A 21,203-nucleotide genomic window follows, 5' to 3' on the forward strand; every position below is an offset into this window, starting at 1 on the left:
TGCTTCAATTCATTTCACAGGAAGGCCTTCTAAAAGCAATGGGTAACAAATCCGATTACAGAAAGGAATAGGAAAATAACCGATATGTGCGCTGGAAAAATAAACCCTCGCATGGACAATTTCTTCGAGATACTGAGAAAAAAATTGATGTGAACAAGACGTGGCAATGGATACAATACAGATACATTAAAAAAGAAACAGAAAGATTTGTTCTAGCCGCGCAAGAACAGTCATTACAAACTAATGCAATCAAAGCAATTAATAACAGGAAATGCAGATTATGCGATTCAGAAAGATGAGACTGCAGAACATCTAATCAGTGCATGTAGCAATCTCTATTGACTATAAATACGCCACAATCAAGTGGCCAAAATAATTCACTGGCATGTATGCAAAAAATATGCCTCTCCTATTTCTGATAGCTGGTGACAGCATAAAATAGAGACTGTATTGGAAAACGAAAAAGCAAAAATTCTCTAGGACTTTAGAATACAAACTGATCGGCATTTGGAACACAATAGACCTGACATCACAATTATCGAACATCGAGAGGTTTGGATTATCGATATTGCAGTACCCAGTGATAACAACATCAACAACAAAGAACTGGAAAAAAATGACTAAATATCGAGATCTGGCAATCGAAGTTGGCGGACTGTGGCTTAAACACACCAAAGTCATCCCAATAGTTATCGGTGCACTTGGTGCAATTTAAAAAAAAAAAAAATATCCAACAATTTACAAGAATTAAACATCGACGAAGTGACCACATATGATCTACAAAAAAAAAAAAAACAGCATTACTTGGACCTGTCCATATTTTACGAAGGTTCCTGACAGACTATTCTTAGATTCTTGAGTAGAATCTGAATTGTTCTGTATCACCAGTCAAACTGTTGTTTGAATGATATCTTGTTTTGACTGGGTATCAATTATGTGAATAAAGTAATAATAATAATAATAAATTTTTTTTGAATAATAGTAATAGTAATAATAATTTATTGATTGCTAAAATATTTACACATACAATAGACATTGCAACTTTACAGAATTCAGCTCAAGTGCTGCATTTTATACATTGATTTCAACTAAAATTTTTAATAGTATTTTTTTTTGCCTCTATATTATGTATTTACAACACATGTTCTTCCAATGTTAACAATGAAGATTATTCAGAATTTTTTTGTATAATAATTTTTTTTTGTTTATATAATTTTTTGATTATAAGAATAATTTATTATATTATTTTTTCATGTTACATAAGAGTATTATAGTAATGACATAATAATCAGATATTATCACATAATAATCAGTATCTCAGTATCTTCTTTATTGTATACTTTACTAACTGTTTTATTACATAATCTGCTTCTTTGGTTATAAGGATTACGTGTGGTTAAGCCCACCTACTTCGAAGCTTGGGTTAGCTTTAGTGAAGAGAGTGGGATTTAGGCTTCAACTATTTATGTTGTTGCTACTGTTTAGGTATGGGATGTTGGCATTGGATGCTGCTGATTTGTGATGTGTATATTAGTGTATATATAGATTATGAAATAATCTATATATCTGATGATCACATTAGATTGTGAGATCACATTAGATATATAGATTATTTCATAATCTATATATCTGATGTGATCTCACAAAAGAACCGTATGAATTGTTGAAGGGTATAGGAATGTAGAGAGTTGTTGTGGGTCGTGTTATACGATGTGTCTCTATTGTTTCGATAGGTGATGTTGAAGTAATTCCTTGTTAATGTCATGTAGTGTTTCAGGTTTTTAATGCTCAGAATTCTGTGTATCGCCATGTGCTTGTCGGATATTAGTCGTTGGGTGTAAGGTGTTCAATTCACTGTTGACACGATTTTCCTGTGTAATGTTTCTAATTTTGTTAGGTGGCTGTTTGATGTGTTTGCATAGACTGTTATTCCGTATCTGAGTAGGGATTCGCAGATGCCGTGATACAGGAGTTTTTTTTTTTATGTTGGAAGCAATAATGTCTTTAACTTGGAAGAGTTTTACTGCGATGATCCGGAGTTGGTGTGTAGGTATTCTATATGTTTTGTCCATTTAAGGTGGGAATCTACATAGAGACTGAGGTATTTTGCATGTGTTACATGTTTAATTTCGGAACATTGGCAGATATTTCCGTTGTTAATGCAGCGGTATGTGTGACAGTGTATCGATAGTGATGCGGGGCGTATGATTCTTGGGTTGTGTATTATCAACATCTGTGTTTTGGTGCCGTTGATTAGAATTGATTAGATTAGAATTCTTTATAATATATATATATAATAATTCTTTATTATAACTCGTTGATAATAATAATAATAATAATAATAATAATAATAATAATAATAATAATATACTTATTATAAATAACTATTATAATATTATAATAAAATATTTACTTAAAATATAATAAATTACATTTTTATATGCAATATAATATATCTACATAAAAATAGAATATAATATTTACGTAATGTTATTATTTGTCAAGAAAAATTGCTTGCCGTTTTCTAATACTTAAAACAATTCGGCTTTCTGTCAAGAGATGGCGACACATTAAAACAAGACTGGTACAGGATGTGGTAAGCTTTAATGTCTCCTGTTTTGTTCCGGTGCGCATTTTGCTGTTTGCACTGCGAGCAGAATCTCTTGACAAGGTGGACAACTTCTTCCTGATATAGACAATAAACATAAAATCCCCTGTTGAAGAAGATTGATGAGCGTCCACTTAAGATAATCACCTTAGCTTGCGTGTTTCACGTTAAGCGCGTTGCCTTTACAGACAACACGTAGCAGAAGTTTGCAAGTTTGGACCTCTGTGAGGCGCCTGTTGACCTATTTTGCTGCTTTCTTGATTATGAGAACAAGTTTAGGAAATGTCTAACACGCTACTAAGCATTACTTAAAAGTAAGTGACATTTATCATTTCCCATTCGCAACAAAAGATCGGAAATTTAGCTTTATACTTACCACGTACCTAACCGCTGTTAATCGATTTGACAATATCGCTAGCGCCCTCTTTTGAACTTCTGAAAGTTCAAAAATGTGTGTTAAAATTTATTCTAAGACAAATCTGCTGCATGATTAGGCGTTTTCTTGAAATAATTACACAATGTCCAGACATTTTTAAACGAATTAAATGTCCTGACATAAAAATAAATAAATAAATAAAATAAAGCTTCTCAGCTCTACTGTTTTCGAAGGCAACTTACCATTATTTTAATCTACTAGGCGTGACGTCATTGTTTACGGACGATTTAATGGTTATCTGGCGCCAAACGATCAGTAGACTGCTTTAACGTTGCTGCGAGTGATTGTTCGGTTTGACTGGAATTTCTTTTAAAGTTTATTACAAAAAAATAAAATCATGTTTTTCACTCATAAAGAAGAAAATAAATACATAAAAAGTAAAAACCGAAGAACACAAAGAAGTCAAAGTATATAAACAGATCGATACGTTATTTTATTTTCTTTGTATCATTAACATCTTTTTAAAACAAAGAGCTGTGGAATAATACTCCCGATGAAAATACTGAATATCGTTAATATTAAAAGACGATAAGTAAAATAATGACTAGATATAACAACCCTGTGTACTTGTAATTATACACACATCTTTGCAGAGCACTGTTTCTCTTAGTTCAACTTTTGTACCAGGTAAAGTTTTCACTGTAACTGGATTATCTTCGAGAAAATATAAACGTACACTCTTGGCAACAGATGGCGCTGAGATATAAATAAAATTCAATGAATGGTGATCATAGGTGGGTAAAAGTCGGTGTTGTTTGTTCCCCTTGCAGGTAAAAATTCCACCATGTCTGACCCGTATGCTTCTCCTTTTGAAGGACCTCGTTAGGTGGTTCAATAATAAGAACAGACGATGTTGATGAGCAGAAAATTATCACAGAAAATAGTCACGTGTGCTATGTTCACGAAAAGTTATGATTGGAGCTGAGCGATACCCGTTATCAGCAGACCGTCCCTCTTTGTGCAATTCCCGGATGACATTTTTCTTGCACTCCTGGAAGAGGCTGAGGCAACTGTTGTAATTTGGGTTGAAGATTTGGGAATCTTGTTTGCTGTTTTTGGACTCGTTATCTTCGCTTAGGAACAAGTCGACGCCCACATGGGGTGGAGAACCAATGGGATATAATACAGGAGAAGGATACCCTAGAAGTTCTTGAATGCTATTTTTAAATCCGGAATCCGGTTTCAGGTAGGAACAGTTTGGGATGACTCCATCAGCGACCAAAGAAGAGGAAGAATTTTTTCCAACCAGCCAATAGGTTCTCATTTCACCTTTTCCCTATCAGAGAGAGAGAGAGAGAGAGAGAGAATTAAACCCAATTCTATCAACTTTATAAGTATTATATGCATTCACTTTCCAAAATAAAGAGATAAATTAACATCTTTATTAAATCTTTTTATTTTATCAAATCATATGTAGCATTACGGGTTCTCTTGCGTTCTCTGATTTGAAGTGATCGACCTTCATGTCTGCAGTGTGAAGAAATCCAGAAGCAGGAATTTTCTAACCGCCACCACCGTCATCGGCTCTACAGCCTTGTGTAGTTCCTTGGCCTTCTTCACACACACACACACACACACACACACACACACACACACACACACACACACACACACACACACACACACACACACACACACACACACACACACACACACACACACACACACACACACACACACACACACAAACGTAACATTGTGGTCCTCTTTTTTTTAATACATTTGATGCCATAGAATTTTACTATATTTATAATCCATCATTATTATTAAAATTAACTAATTTATAATTAAGTTTATCAGTAAATATAATTAGAGAATTTTTGTTACCTCTATTACCTTACATAATATTTTGGATATCGACTTAAATGCTTACTTTTATTGGTGTGAGCCCTCTTTCTTGGAGTTTGTATCCCCCGAGTTGATCCAGTATACTTTTACAGGCTTCACTGGTGTGGATTTTCAAGGCTTGAAACAAAATAACAAAAGCCAGTTCAGCAGTTAATAATTAAAGCAGTCGTAAATGGAATTATTAAATGAGAACTGCAGTTAACCGATCTTCGTGGAAACGTCTGATTAAAATAATTACCTTCTCCAGTGGACTCCATTCTGGATGCAGTATTCACCGTGTCTCCAAACAGGCAATATCTCGGCATCTTCAAGCCCACGACTCCAGCTACACAAGGACCTGTTTGAAATGGAGATATTAAGCGGCTTTTAGTGCCGCTAAGCTTCTCGTAGAAGAATAAAATAATTTTCGTATTACTGCTAGCTGACTGATAACTGTAGTCAATCCATATTCACTTTTAAAACACTCCACCATATTAAAATCGGTGAAATAAAAATAGTTTAATAATATAAAAAATAGTTATAAAGGACCGAATTTGTTTTTCAATTCTTCTTTTTTCTTTTCATTTACAAAAAAATAAATAAATAAATAAATAAATAAATAAAAAATTATTTTAACGTTATTTAAAACTATTTAAATCATTATATTAAATACATTTTAAAAGTAGTATACATTATCCAAACGAAACAAATATTTAGCCTCTTTATTATTTCACTCTGGCATTTGAGCTTCAATTTATAGCAGTAGAACAATCTTTCGTCTGTTCGCAAACTCACTTTTAAATTCTTTTCAAACAAGGCAGAAATACTTTTATAAAAATAAATAACAACTCGATAGAGATGAAATAGCTGATAAAGGAAGAAAAATACTTTGCCGTTTTTTCCAGTCAAAAAGAACAAGTGGAATCTAAGGTACACGACGCATGGGAAAAGAAAAGAAGAAAGAAAAAGAAAAAAAAACACTTACCAGAATGGATTCCAATTCTCAGTTTGAGGCGCTCCCCCGGCTGGTGTCGAATTTCGAAACTCTGGAGTGCTTCGAGCAAATGCAAGGCCAGCGAAGCGATCTCACCTGCGTGTTTCTTGCCGTTTCGAAGTGGCAGCCCACTGACGACCATGTATGCGTCTCCGATAGTTTCCACTTTGTACACATCGTAATTACCGATGATGGAATCAAAACAGGTGTATAGATCATTCAGCAGGTCCACAACCTGCACGATAAAAGAAACGCAACTTAGGTGGAGACAACTAGTCATACAAACTTGCTCTCCTACACTGACTTATCAGTCCTATAGTAGCAATGTACACTGATATTCAAAAGTATCAGTTAGATTACAATGCTGGACCTCTCTCTCTCTCTCTCTCACACACACACACATACAACACACACACACGTATCTAACGGGGGGGGGAATCAACATGACAACGATTTACTTTTTAATTACCTGAAAGGGGGTGCTGACAGCCGACAGCGCGGTGAAACCAACGATGTCGCTAAAATAAATGGTGACAGACTCGAAACTTTCGGCTTCCACTTGCTGTCCTTTCTTCAACTGCTCAGCCACGGTCCTACAGGAACAAAACGCAACACGTGAGTCCTCGTGCAACTACACTTCTTCATTGTAATCCAGTGCAATTTGAAACAAAGCAACGACAAAGAGTGGAATGATGCTTACTTCGGTAACATCCTCAGTAACAAGTTTTCTGTTTTCTTCTTTTCTTCCATCAGTTGATTGGTCCTTTCTTGAACAAGACTCTCGAGATTGTAAGCGTATTTTTCCATGATAACGATCATGTTGTCGAAAATATCTGGTTTTCTGCAGAGAAAAGGATCCCGGTTAATCGCTATTCATTGAAGTTTATTCAAGATCTTTGTACTTATTTTTAAAGTACAAAGTTTTAACTCCCTTAAACTCTAGGCTAATAATTCGCATTTTCCAGACTAGATGAATATTCCCCTGCATTTTGAGGAACTTCACCTGATCATCAAGAGCCATTTCATTACTTATTTCTTTGTACAAAGGGTAGCGGTGTTGTACTAATGGGCAGATGTTAAATTGAGTTCGAATAAACGTGTTAAAATTGGAAGGTATCAATGGAAGTCACCAAACAATGGGAGAAGCACTCGGAAAAGTAACTTAAAACTGTTGATTGGTGAAGAAATTCAAAGAGAGGAAGCCATCCTCCGTGACATGCAGAGGACGACCAGAAAGAAAACTGGCTACCCAATTTACAGAGATTAACAGGTAGGCCGAAGATTGGCTCTAAACTGAGCAGGTCACGATACCAGATACGATCAAATGTCCAGTTCCGGAGCACAACTTTGGTTACAATTGAAGAGATACCCTCGTGACCATAATACTTTTTAATATCCAAGTTATTTAATATTTTTCTTATGTGTTTATGCCAAAAACCCACAGGAGGCATGTGGTGCTCTCTTTCTGGTAGGAGGTGATTTGCCTAAACTTGCATATTTATCCGAAATTGATTATGATTTAAGCAGATACTCTGGCCTCAAATAATGTAACCAGTAATATACACCTAAGATCAAAGTTACGGTTCTTATAAAATACTTACAATCCTGCTTGCATCTCCCGCAGTTTAACATTAATGAACCGGAAATCTGGTCTTGCATCCGGGTCTTCATCCCAGCATTCTTGTATACAACAAACGATGTAATCGGCACAATTCAGATCATGCGTTGGGGGTCTATATGCCTTGGTTCCATATTGCTGAGGATTAATAACACGTTCTACAATACCTACGAAAAAAATGGAAAACTGGATTTTATGTATTATACTTACGGTTTTAGGACTCCCCCTCCTAAATAAAACACCGTTAAATTATTTATAATTAATTTAGTGACTAATTATATTTTATTAAAGAAAAAGTGCATTTAAAGGAATGTTTAAATGGAAAAAAAGTATTACACAGTTGGATTAGATCCATTTTTAGGAGGATAGATAACAAATATGAAAAGGATTGACAAGAATTTATTAGGGTTGTTGTCTTATTATCACAATTAAAAAATGCAATGTTTTAACGAATAATACTTATTTACAAATTTTTATTTGTTATAATTCCAAAAAATATATAGATAATTTTCCTTTTTGTTTGTCCAACTAAAATTTACACTATTATTTTCTCGCTCTCATTTCATGTGGGGAGGGGAGATGACCTTACTCCCTGGATCCACCAGTCCGTTTGTGACAGTCATGTGACTTCATCATTCATTAACATGATTCAAACCAAGCTTTCATTAAAGTTTTCATCAACATCACTGTCTTACACTTTTAAACCAGTAAAAACATTTATATACTTAATTTGAGAATGCATACATTCAGCGTGTGGTGCCAAATGGCGTCTTGGATCAGTTTCTTTCCCCATGTCTAAGCCAGTTCATATTGCATCATGGAGTATATTTTTAAGAACGCTAATGGATACCACAATGCCCATAATACGTTGCACTACATAAAATAAGAAAATATGTGCTTCTAATGAAGTGCATTTCGTTAAATAATTTAATCTAGATGTTAGCCAGAACTTGAAATAAGAGGGTTTCTCATTGCAAGATCCGAGTTCTAATCTTTATATTTGAAGTTATAAAAATATGACTATATATGGAATACAATATTCAGAAAAAAGATACGATATTTAAATAAAGATCACTTTATGTATCAAGTATTCTGACGTCATGTAAATATTTTAGTAGGTGATGAATTTAAGAATATCTCCTGTGGAAGCGTTATAAGAACTTCAGTCGGTACATTGGTAGATCAACTATGCCAAAGCTTGCCAAGATATTTTAATAGCCTTACTAAATGTTTAGAAAGTTTACAAGTTGGTAAATTTATTCCTTCAATAAATTAAGAAAGCATTATCCTTGTGAAATCTGGAAGTCCATTAAAGATGGTGGATACGATGAAGAGATCTTAGAAGTAATCTTAGAATTGCGTTTTTAGTGAATTCATAGGTTTTAAGGACGTTATTAATACTGTGTACATGTCTGTGAGGAGTAATAACTGTTGGATCTTATTATCATAATCTTATCGGTGTCGACAATCACTGTAGCATTTCCTTTATTGGTTGGAAAGATAACTATTCTGGGATTCCTCTGTAAACGTAAATAGCTGATCCCTCAGATTGTGTCAAATTAAAAAAAAAATCAGCTAACGCCTATTTGTTCCCATATAGGGAGTAGGCGAGGCCGTTTACCCTATCTAACGTTTGGAGACTGAGTGGACAGTTCAATCTCCACTGGCAGCCAATCAGAGAGATAGCTTTCCCCAGGCTATCACTGATTCATCGGTACACAGTGAAGAAGGCGGCAAGCTAGTGTCGCCATCTCGTGGTCCCTAACCCTAACACAATATTTTTAATGTCTGAAAATAGTGTGGGTTCGACGGTCGATTTTCTTGAGTTTACGGGACGAAAAACCCGATTTTCCGGGAGAAAAAAACCGCTAGCCCGTGCCAGAGATCGACTAACTCGGGAACCGGCAGAAAAAAGGCTTAGAAAAATTTCTTCTAGTCGCCGACTAGATTCGAAACCAAGAAGTCTTCCTTCGTGCGGTCAAGAGCCGTGGTGTGTAAACGCCACATCCACTGAGCTACACAGGCTGGAGAAGTGCAATTAATACGTGGGCTAATTTAGAACGTACATAATTTCAAGATAATTATTTTTCTAGCCGATAAAGGGAATGCTGCATTGATTCTTGACTCGTATGACTATGATACTAAGATCCTATTAGTACTCTACAACGACATGCTCTCAGTATTAATTAATGATTCCACAAAACAATTACAAACGCGCACTTTTAGACAACATATGAATTCACTACAAACACAGATGAGCGTTCATTTTTTGTAGACTTTCTAAAATTCACGTGGAGATGATTTCTATTTCGAAGAAATAGAAACCTAGGAATATTTTTTCAATTTCTTCTTTATTCGAAATGGGAATCTCTTTCGAAGAAGTGGAGTCCCCTCCCCCCGGAACAGAATATTTAGCCAATTTATTACAAGAACTGAAAGGGGAAAAATTATCATTTAAGAAACTCTGAACAAAGCATATATTTCTTAGAAACATTCATATCAAGGAATAAGACATTATGAGAAGCTTTGACGAAGTCAACTTATTTATGTTCCTCTGAAGTCTTATGAAGTTGCACCCTCTTAATAAAATTCATTGCCCTACTAAAACATTGCATTTCATCCACTTACTTCAGATATAAATAATTCCATACAGAAAAAGATACGATATTTTGTAATGTTTTAGTAGGTCATGATTTAATAATATCTCCAGTGGAAGTTTTATAAGCTCTTCAGTTGTTCCGGCAAATAAGCTATGAGAAGCCATTTTAGTTATAGCTAACATTCATAAGGAAGCATTCGAAGAGGAAAGGGTTAGAAACATATCAGTTTAAGCACAAATTATGGAAAAGATGTATTTATGACGTCTTAAAATAGAGCAGTGGTCCACAACCCTTTAAGATTTGTTATGCGAACTCAACAATTAATACTGGAACATACAATTTACCTCCGAAGTAGACTAGAGAAAATATTACCCCCCTTTTTCTCTTTTTTTTTTTTCAGTTCACACAAATTCACACACCAATTGACACAAATAGATACCTTCATGCCGGTTCATACATATCATTTCAACTATTGCAACCTATGCTTGTAAGCTTAATCAAAGAACTTTGGTTCCTTACTAATAATTTCTTATAAAACGGGGATAACAAATGTACCACCCGACTGACGCCAATACGAATGATGACCTAGCTGAAAGATACCAAGTTCTCTAGAATGCTTCTGCAGCTTTCCACATTGCTACTGTTAGTCAGTCAAATCTTTAATCTCTCTGACCGCTACAGAGTAATGGTTCAACTTCTTCGCAAGGGACAGAACGCATCTGTGATCAACAAAAGATACATCCAACGGAATCAATTTCTGTCTTCCTAGAGCAGACAGAATTTATAACAAAGCTGAAATAATATAATTCGTTGAATGAACAAATACGGAATAGTCACAGACAAATGAAAGTTTAAAAAAAGACAGTGCTTTGGTCACACTCTTAAACAGGCTGAATACGGTTTCTAAGCTGACCAGAGCTATAATTTAAACAAAGTTCAACTAATAAAGGAGTAAATTCAATGCTTTAAAAGAAGGAAAGATACGAATGACCAAACCATCCACAAAACACTCATCCATAGAAAAAAAAAGTAGTAATCTTCATATGATGGTCAGCACAAAGAACGGTCTTTGTAAAAGTCTAAACTTTGATGTTTGTCACAGAAAAACACGTAAACCACTCTCCTCATAATAGAATGAGGATGAGCGACTATCTCGGGCTAGCTGCTTAGAAAGCTACAAAGGCATATTTTGAATCCTCTCTCATATTAAATGCATTTAAAGCTTCTATGCAATCTGACACCATCTAAAAGGTCACCTCATCAGCGTATACAGAATAATTCCAAAACAGTTATCCTTTCAACCGATGGTATAGTGATTCTTGACTCGAATGACCGTGATAATAAGATCACGGTCATTCGATATGTATAAGGTAAAATATAAATAACCATTTATTTATATTAATGTAATTTAATTAATCAATTTAAACACTTATTTATATAATATAAATAAAAGAATACACAAATATTATGTTGTTTATGTATTAATATAATATATTAAGATAAAAAATAACTCGAAGAAAAAGTTTGATTCAGAAGCTTAAGAGCTAACATTTTACGGCGTCAGATTGTGAAAGACCAAAACTTTCTCGGCTATGAGACATGTGTAATAGTTAGCATGATTTATTAAGATGAAAGAAACACAAAACTAGAGTAAACTATAAATATTATTTTAAAAACGCAAAACCAGTTTCTTCTTATTCTCTAGAATCTCCTCTGGTGCAAATATATGAAGAAAATAATCATAAAAACACAAATCAAAACAAACATTAGAAATACAGGAATAACTGTCATTGTTTGCTCTCATTTTCGCCATAGCCGAAGTGTAGTTGAATAAGTGAGGCGTAAGTGAGGTTTATATTAAGCTGGCTAGGGAGCAGTATTATTTCTGTGAGTTTCAGTGTCTTTCTTTCATTCTCATGATAATATCTATGAAGATCTCTGATGCGTTTTCCACTTTACTATGTGTTCAGAGTGGTTGTCTTTTGAATTTGAAGAATTTAGTACATGACTGGATAGTGTGGAGGCATTGGATCTCAAGAATGCGATTCTTTAACGTGCTGTTGTGTGGATTTTCCTGTTTGTCCATAATATGGGATTTTGCAATATGAGGTATGTTATCAGGCTGCTGTGTTTGGTTTCACTGGACCAAAACCCTGCAGAGAACACGTGATATCCCATATGGTTTATATATTCATACTGCGAATCCTGGATAAGGCTACTTTACCTGTGTATCTATCTATTTTCCTTCGGTAGGAAAACTTCCGTAGCTCATCCGGTTTCGACGAAGTCCTTTGGAACGATTTGGGTTCGAATTCTATCTGGAACGTGAATAATTTTTATACAGACTTTTCAGTTGAATTAGCAGCTTTCATAAAGGGAAGAAAGGTTTCTTTTCCTCCTCTCGTATCGTAGAATTATGGTTAGAGAAGCCAAGGATACCTGGTAGGTACGCTTGACTTCTCTAACCAAGACGAAGAAAAAGACGACTGAAGACCTTACAAAGCTGATACCGACTCTCACAAAAAACCCTCCTTTGCCCTAATAAAACACGCACAACATTGGGATTCTTCAGATATAGAAAGTCGTATATTTACAGAACTCAAGATTAGCGATAGGAGTTCTAGCTAACACCAGTTCGGAAATATCTTAAGAGAAAACGTTAGACGTATATCCAATCCACTTAAGTATACAACCCCCCCACCCCCCCCCCCCCCCACCCCCCCCCCCCCCCACCCCCCCCCCCCCCCACCCCCCCCCCCCCCCACCCCCCCCCCCCCCCACCCCCCCCCCCCCCCACCCCCCCCCCCCCCCACCCCCCCCCCCCCCCACCCCCCCCCCCCCCCACCCCCCCCCCCCCCCACCCCCCCCCCCCCCCACCCCCCCCCCCCCCCACCCCCCCCCCCCCCCACCCCCCCCCCCCCCCACCCCCCCCCCCCCCCACCCCCCCCCCCCCCCACCCCCCCCCCCCCCCACCCCCCCCCCCCCCCACCCCCCCCCCCCCCCACCCCCCCCCCCCCCCACCCCCCCCCCCCCCCACCCCCCCCCCCCCCCACCCCCCCCCCCCCCCACCCCCCCCCCCCCCCACCCCCCCCCCCCCCCACCCCCCCCCCCCCCCACCCCCCCCCCCCCCCACCCCCCCCCCCCCCCACCCCCCCCCCCCCCCACCCCCCCCCCCCCCCACCCCCCCCCCCCAGTCGCCACCTAAGTGCTGTTATCCACCAGCAGCTACAACCAAGAGTTTCCATTTTCTAACTTTTTTGTAACGTAACATACATAAGCCACCATTATTATAATTATTTCATTAGCCGTCAGTTATACTGATTACGTTCTAAAGTGTAGACTACTCAAAACTTTTTTTACTATTAATTATTGCAAAATTATGAATGCATGATGCACCCACCAGTGTATATCACCAACATTATAAGAAATGACTATAGAATAACATTGTCCATTGGTTTAATGTATTAACTATATCACAGGGTAAGAAAAAAAATCAATGCACTTTTTTAACGAAAACTATTTTTAATAACCAAATTTTTGGGGGGTTATAACTAGTTTAGTATACAATAAGAAGAAACATTAGCAGCTGGAAAAAAAAAGTGTAGATCACCGGTATGATCTTGAGAAACTGCCCGTAGAAGAATGTACCATATCTCTTAAAAATTAAGATAATTTGATGTAACGTTCAACATTTTTTTATTAATTTTTTAATTTTTGGATGCAGGGAATAGGAGTGAACATTTATATGCAGTGAACATTTTATTCAAGTTTATTGGATGTCTTGCAGTTTAGAATTAAAGATAAAAAAGGACCAACAAGAGACGTACGTAAAAAAACAAGAAACACATGACATATAAATTTAAAATGCAAAATAACTGAATTATTTAATATTCATAATGTTTTTTAAAGAACAAAATAAATTGGCATTGATGGAATTATGGAAAATATTGTAAGACTTCAGCAAATCGATTCAGTATTATTTCGGAATGGTTATTCAGCCACTGGGATATATTTAATGCTGTTTGTAATGAAAAGCAGAAATCAAGAACTTCAGATTGATGGAAATGCCATCTGGAAATCAGAATTTATGATTATTACTTCCGGGAAGGAAAAATACGATATGAAAGGCTTCACGAATGCTACTTTCAGCTTTAACTACGCTATTGTATGAAGATGGTTTTTTATTTTATTATTATTATATTTTTATCTACGCTTTACTTTCAAAGTACTGCCGAGTTTTCAACAGTTTTAATTTTTTATTCCTTTAATGGCAACCATCGTATCTACTCGTATATCAAGTTTTGCACTGCGACTCCGTCTATGACTGCTAACTGGGGAGAACGTTTCCGTTTCCGGAATAAAACCCGAACAAAGAATAATTGAGGAAGCCTGTGAAAATAAAGCCACGACTAATCCCCTTGAGTGTATGAGGAAAAAGTTCGCCTAGATAGATATGAATAAAATATCGGTTGCATCGGCGATCCTTAATGTATACTAGATGAGCATCTGAAGTGATTATAGCACGCCGAGATGGTTTTCATTGCTAGCATCTCTCTCAAATAAATTAAATCAATGCACTTTCTCAAACTTGATCTAAGATATATTTATAATTGAATAAACATCCCAAATAGTGTTTTTCGAATAATACTGTGAGCATAAATGATATAGTTTTTTTTTTTAAATCAGAGATATGCAAAAAATCGACGCGATTGTTAACCAGGCGTTTGCCTGATCACAAAACGTTTTTTTTCTAGCAGCGCATATCTATTCTCTGCGGAGGTTGTTGTCTGGCAAATTTTCATTTTTTTTATGATAATCCTATCCACAAAAGGTTGTAAACATATAGCACATCACTACCGTGGATAGGTTAGGGATCAGATAATCTGGAATGAATCCTGCTCAAGAAATCAAGTATGGAGCTTTCTTTTTATTTCAATCACTTCAGGCCTTCACCAAGTACTTGGTCTCACACTTCGAGGACGAGATTCATCTGCTATCTGAAGACATTTATAAGCATCCAAGTTACAGAGTCTTGAACTCACAACCTACATAGTCGAAAGTGAAGACGCTATCCCATCTGCTAAACGTCGTCGAACAACAACAACAACAACAAAAAATTCCGAGGGTTATTTATGTTTTGATAATGTTCACATTATAGGTCTCAATAAGCACTCACTGGAACAAAGTACTGACATTGAAGTATTGTCTCAAGTTCTCAGCGAGTAAAATTTTGGCAAAATGTTTTTTTTATCATGCTCATAAATAAATCAAAAAAGTCACCAAGAATTTTTAATTACGTTGAGTAATTGCTGCAGCAAATTTTGTGCAAGAATCAGAAACAAAAAGATGAAAAATATATTATGAAAACAGAAATGTGGAAAAAATTAACTAAAGTGTAAACCTACAGAACGATTAAAATATTTCGCTAGATTTTAGTAAAGATAGCAAATTAAATATGGAAATAGATAGATAGATAGATCGATAGAGAGAGAGAGAGAGAGAGAGAGAGAGAGAGAGAGAGAGAGAGAGAGAGAGAGAGAGAGAGAGAGAGAGAGAGAGAGAGAGAGAGAGAGAGAGAGATTAGTCAAAATACTAAATTAGCAATGTAAAAGGCAGTGCTCAAATCAGTTTTAACGTAGATACCATAGATGTGAGAGTTCCGAGAAAAAAATAGGGGACTGAATCGATCGCATCATAAGCAGAACCATGTTAAAAAATAAAAATATCTGAAAGGAACTTGATTGTTGGCAATTAAGAATAAGTGAGTAGAGGTAATCTAAGGTCGTATGGCTACTCAAATATAATGGGTGAGGAAATGTTAGCAAAGTAGGTATTGGACCTACTATTAGAGGAAGACCAAGATCTAGGTGGACTGATGCAGTTCATAGATTAAAATGTAAAGATCTTGTAATAATGTAAACTCAATCATGTATTACTATCACAATATCCAGTACATTCATGGGCAATGCATTCGATAAAGGATGAGAAACATTTTGTTTTTGTGCAGTTCGTACACAACATTCGCTATTCCGCACAGCAGCAGTAATTCTTAAAATCGACAGTCTAGAGAAGCTTTAAAAACAAAGAATGCCGTTTCACCATCGTCTTTAATCTCCACCTGCTGCAGAAATTAAAACGGCGTCAGTTCTAATGTTGAGAGAAACCAAATAATCTTGAAACAGAATTATGTTATCATATTTTCACCTTGCTATGAGTGTACTTAATTTAAATTTCCGATTTCTTTTTTGATCTTATTTTACTTATGGCCCTTTAAAATTGATTTATCTTTTGGGGGATTAAAGCCATTGCTACTTCAATATAAGACTTCACAACTCTTTCAGTTGACAAAAAAGTTCATTTTTTTTCAACTGAAAACGTAATCGAAATGTTCCACCTCTCTCTTCTTAGTATCGAATTGAGGTCTTTTCCAATCAGACGACATCCAAATGTGCCAGAGAAAGGCTGTCTTTCTTGCTATTAACGTATTACATGGTCGTTCGTTTCTTTTTTTGTTTGTTTTAAGCGTTACTTTATCTTTCAACGACTATTATTCTAGCCATCTTTGCAATCGTTGAACACTATCCTCATCGTCGGGGTGGTGCATCTCCCAAAAAAATCCTTGATTCCGTACAGAAGAAAGTACTCCAGCTTATTTCAGTTTTGTTGTATAGTACATATTCTACATATTTTCGTGGCCACTGTTAATCAGAAATGACAAGGATAATTCTCCTAACCCTCCTAGATATATTTAGACTTAGGTTAAGACACTTGTGCTGATCAACCACTTACAATCTTTCTCTCTTCAGAAAAATAATCACATACTGCAGTCAAAATACTGTTCTTTCTAGCATCAACCGTTCCGTATTTTTGTAAATGTCACACGACAACTATAAGGGTAATTAAACATGCAGAAAAACACTAATGAAGAGGTTGAAAACAAGAGAAAATGTCAAAAGTGACTTTATCTTATCTGTTGCACGTTTACTGCTGTGATTTCTTTCTTCTACTTTTTAAAAACTTGAAAATGATACGTGAATTAAAAGAAATACTTTTAGCATTGCCAATCCTTTGAATTCAAATCTTTATTAACAGCAACAGAATGCAAATCCTCACTGATTGCTTTTACATGCAATTCGCGATTTATCTCAATCTTTTGCGTCGCGTGAGTAAGACCACACACCGTTTATTAATGCACGCATCAGGAGTTTTCCGACGCTATCTTGGAAGAAATGAGAAGGCGTCTTTATTTCCCAAATTACTCTTGTCAAAACAAAGCACATACACACATCTCTATGCTTGCTCCTAGATGTCTACCATAACACTTTATTTCGTGCTCAACTGGGGGCAATTAACTTAAGTGCACCCTCGTCAATCATTCTGCGCACTTGGAATACATTCGTAGTTTTCGCTGAGTTCGCTAGCACAAAATGTACATCCTAACAAACCAGGAGGAAACAAAGCTCCAAAAGGCATCATCTTAGTATTAATTCCTGATTGAAATTAGCATTAATTTAAATTATCCTTCATTTGAATACCGCATTCCATTCCAACTTACATTTACTTGGAGGAGCATCCATTCCCCAGGGTCCTGCTCGTCCGATAATCTCGTACAGAATAATTCCGAATGAATAGATATCACCTTTCTGGGTTCCTCTAGATGGGGGGTTAATCATCCTTAATAACTCTGGCGCCTTCCATAATAGTCCTACAAGAGAATGAATGTATGATGAATGAGAAAGGAAATATCAATGAATAAACCCTCTATTATGATCTCATTTCGCAACACGACGCAGTATACAATACCTCTTTGTTTCTTGTGTTCATATCCAGAAGGAAATTCTTGACCTGCTTTGAATTCGTGCAATCCAAAATCAGTTATCTGCAAAACCCACCGATTGTCCACTAGACAGTTGGATGACTTCAGATTACCGTGAGATACGATTTCGCTGTCATGAAGGTAAATCATTCCCTAGGAAAGTTAAAGAAATATTTTTGAATGACTGACTTTATCTTAAATGTTTAGCATATAGGTTAATGCAATAAAAGGGAAAGACATTTCTGATTGATGAATAATAAATTCAAATGCATTTTTAACATTCAAGTGATTCCGGTCAGTCAATGTAACGGGAAAATTTTAATTCAAGCAATTGAAGTGACAATAATTATTGAAGCGATATAATAAATATGCGGGACGATGAAAAATTTATTTTACTTTTAACCTATTACTTATACTTTTACCTTTATAAAAACCTACTTTTTTTGAACTCGATAAGTACAGTCCGATTTTTTTAAAATTTTGATGGTATCTTCCCTTTAATGCTCACTTGAATTATGGAAGAAGTCGCAGAGCGACAGACTCGGGGATAGAAATGATGGTTTGATCCCTTAGGAAACTATATTTGTAATGATAGTTCCCTGGTTGTCAACACACACACACACACAACACACACACACACACACACACACACACACACACACACACACACACACACACACACACACACACACACACACACACACACACACACACCTTATTAGCAATGAATCAGCAAATTCTACCATCATCCAACAGAGGAATTTTGTTCTAACAGCAGTATTTTCACCTGATGGGCATCCAGATCTTTTTTTTTTAATCACGCTTAGTATATATATATATATATAGCACGAAATATAAAGTAAATTAATTAAACTGATTAAATTAGTAATTAACAGTTTATTACGATTAATTAATTTAATAATGAATAAAATATATTTAGTAATGTAATAACAGAAAGACTGTAATAGACTGTTTTTATTAATCGATCATCGCACACTCATGAGCTAAAGCATTATTGACCGATCCTGTAAACAGCTACAACTAGACGGACGTTTGACGGGAAACAGACTGGTACTGGTGATATCTTGGTATGGGGATTGTTCTCGTGGACATTGAACACAATTTGACTGCTAATTCTTCCCTCGGGGTTGTTTCGCCATTGCCCCACATGGTGACAAATTGGCATAATGGTTCTGAACTCTTCCAGCGTGATGACATCCCGTGTCACAAAAGATTCTCATTGTGCAGACACGGTTCGCAGAGTATATCCAAGCATCCCGTGTGCTCCCTTGGCCGCCCAATTCCCTTTATTTGAATCCCATCAAACGTATAATGGGATCATGCGAAACACAGCATCCGCCAATCGATGCTATTGCCTCGCTGACCTCTGAGACGTTGTTCCAGAATACTTAAGGATACCTTCCATCAGTGGCGCACCCAGGGAGGTGGCCTAGGGGCCCTGTTCCCCTAAAAAAGAAAAAGGAAATAAACACTAGAAAATTTTCCAGAAAGCTTTTCCTAATTAAAATTCATTTTTTATTTATGTTGTGTCTTCTATTTCTATACTACTTGTAATAGCGATCACTGCAGATGCTTAATCATAGGTCGTATGCAATGCGTAGTGTGTATTCGTAAATCGTCTACTCAACTCGCCCCCCCCCCCCCCCAAGATTAAATCCTGAGTGCGCCACTGCCTTCCATGGTATAGATGAGTCAATGTCAAGACTGATGCAAAAGGTTATCTCGACCACAGGAGGTTCAACACGCTACTAGATAGGTGGTTATAATGTTTTAACTCATTAGTGTACAGAGGAGGCTATTTTTATTTTTTTTTCTCTATCAGTTACGATCAAAGACAGTCAGTATAACTTCGAGGCACACGAATTCGTGTATTCGAAATAATCATTTTATGTGTTAGTAAACGGCGAATATTACTTACATTTTATGAAATTGCAATCAGACATTTAAATTTTATTAAATTTTCGTAACTTAAAAGTGTTTCAGTGTTTCAGCTTTGTCAACTTGGCGTTTAGTTAAATACGTTTACGATTTGGAAAAAAAAATAGTCAGAAAAATAATTAATTTTCTTGGCTATTTTAATAAATTTTTTACTTAAACATCTAGGAATTAATAAAAAGAAGAAGAAGAAAAATATTACCTTAATGAGGTCTGCCACCAAGGAAGCGACAAACATATTATCCAAGTCTAAATCTTCGTTTTTCAAGACTTCCTAAAAGCACAAAGTTTTCGATTCAGTAACTGTTTAAAGAGTTTGGGGAGGATATGGAAAAACGGCATTTTAGTATACTTTGAAGAAAATAAAGCAAACAGTTATCTAAATGTCGAAAGAAGTCTACCAGATCTAACATAAAGGGCTTGAAAAACTCCCTGCCTAGTTTCGTCTTGGATAGCTTTTACTCGGGTTTCCGACTCACTACCTTTTTTAAAGCATCAGAGTCTGATGCTTTAAAGGTTCTAAAATGTGACTCTACTGCAGCGGTAGACCTTTTGATATACCACTTGCCAGTGGAGTCAGTATATTGGCATGCAACGAAGAAAAATAAAACTTCATATTATAATTTTCAAATCCCCATCCCACCGAAACACACACATTCATAGCACCGATCAATAAAATCAATCAATAAATAAATCCAACTCCCTTCTAAGACTGACAAGAGATTTGGTTTTATTTATTTATTTAAAAAAATAAAGTAAATAATTTTTCAAATCAAAACAATAATGCCTTACATAGCGCAGTGAATTGGTGCCAACAAAGTCCCTTACTATGCAAACCACCCTATTTAAAACATTGTTTTTGTGCTATAGCGTAATGCTTTCCAGCATGCTTATATTTGTAACGTCGAATAGCATTTCCGCAATGCTTGCCGAACTTTAATGCTGCGTTCAATGACCGGATCAGCGTCTATAAGAAAATCAGAAGCAGTCAGAAGAAAATAAAAGCTCACTTAATGAAAATTCTTTGGTAAACGCTTCAGACAGTTTCATCTAATTTATCTTCCTCTTCACATTTTGTTCAGTTTTTGTTCTAGTGTTAACTATTTACGTTTGTTAGGTTCAAAAGCTTCGTTGCATTCTTCCCTTCTCTCATAATTGCGTATAAAAGGTTACTCATTTGTAATAAAAATAAACAAAAATTTTGTAACGCGACCACGACTTTGTTGCACCAAAATTGAAATAATACTAAAGGGTGCATCGATACAGGCGTTACTGCGATTGTTAAAAATTATAAACTGTGCTATAGTAAAACTCACACTGTTCAAAACCGCTCTATGCAAGTAATTGC

The 21,203-nt window shown here is 36.2% G+C and overlaps 1 protein-coding gene across 1 annotated transcript in view; it reads right to left on the reverse strand.

Moving 5' to 3' along the window:
- Window positions 1-3,915: 3,915 nt before the first annotated feature.
- Window positions 3,916-21,203, reverse strand: part of Gyc32E (Guanylyl cyclase at 32E) — a 107,323-nt gene continuing 90,035 nt past the window's right edge. Inside the window, exons 12-21 of the mRNA XM_090407652.1 lie at window positions 20,058-20,129; window positions 17,887-18,052; window positions 17,639-17,788; window positions 7,467-7,650; window positions 6,566-6,706; window positions 6,335-6,458; window positions 5,857-6,100; window positions 5,131-5,229; window positions 4,918-5,009; window positions 3,916-4,320 (exon numbers count right to left, since the gene is read on the reverse strand). Coding sequence (XP_090263778.1) covers window positions 3,916-4,320; window positions 4,918-5,009; window positions 5,131-5,229; window positions 5,857-6,100; window positions 6,335-6,458; window positions 6,566-6,706; window positions 7,467-7,650; window positions 17,639-17,788; window positions 17,887-18,052; window positions 20,058-20,129 — 1,677 coding nt within the window. The remainder of the gene's footprint in view (window positions 4,321-4,917; window positions 5,010-5,130; window positions 5,230-5,856; window positions 6,101-6,334; window positions 6,459-6,565; window positions 6,707-7,466; window positions 7,651-17,638; window positions 17,789-17,886; window positions 18,053-20,057; window positions 20,130-21,203) is intronic.

Source organism: Typopeltis vanoorti, chromosome 17 (genome assembly GCF_054136105.1).
Source record: "Typopeltis vanoorti isolate ZY-2024b chromosome 17, IOZ_Tvanoo_1.0, whole genome shotgun sequence".
Lineage (NCBI taxonomy): Eukaryota > Metazoa > Arthropoda > Arachnida > Uropygi > Thelyphonidae > Typopeltis > Typopeltis vanoorti.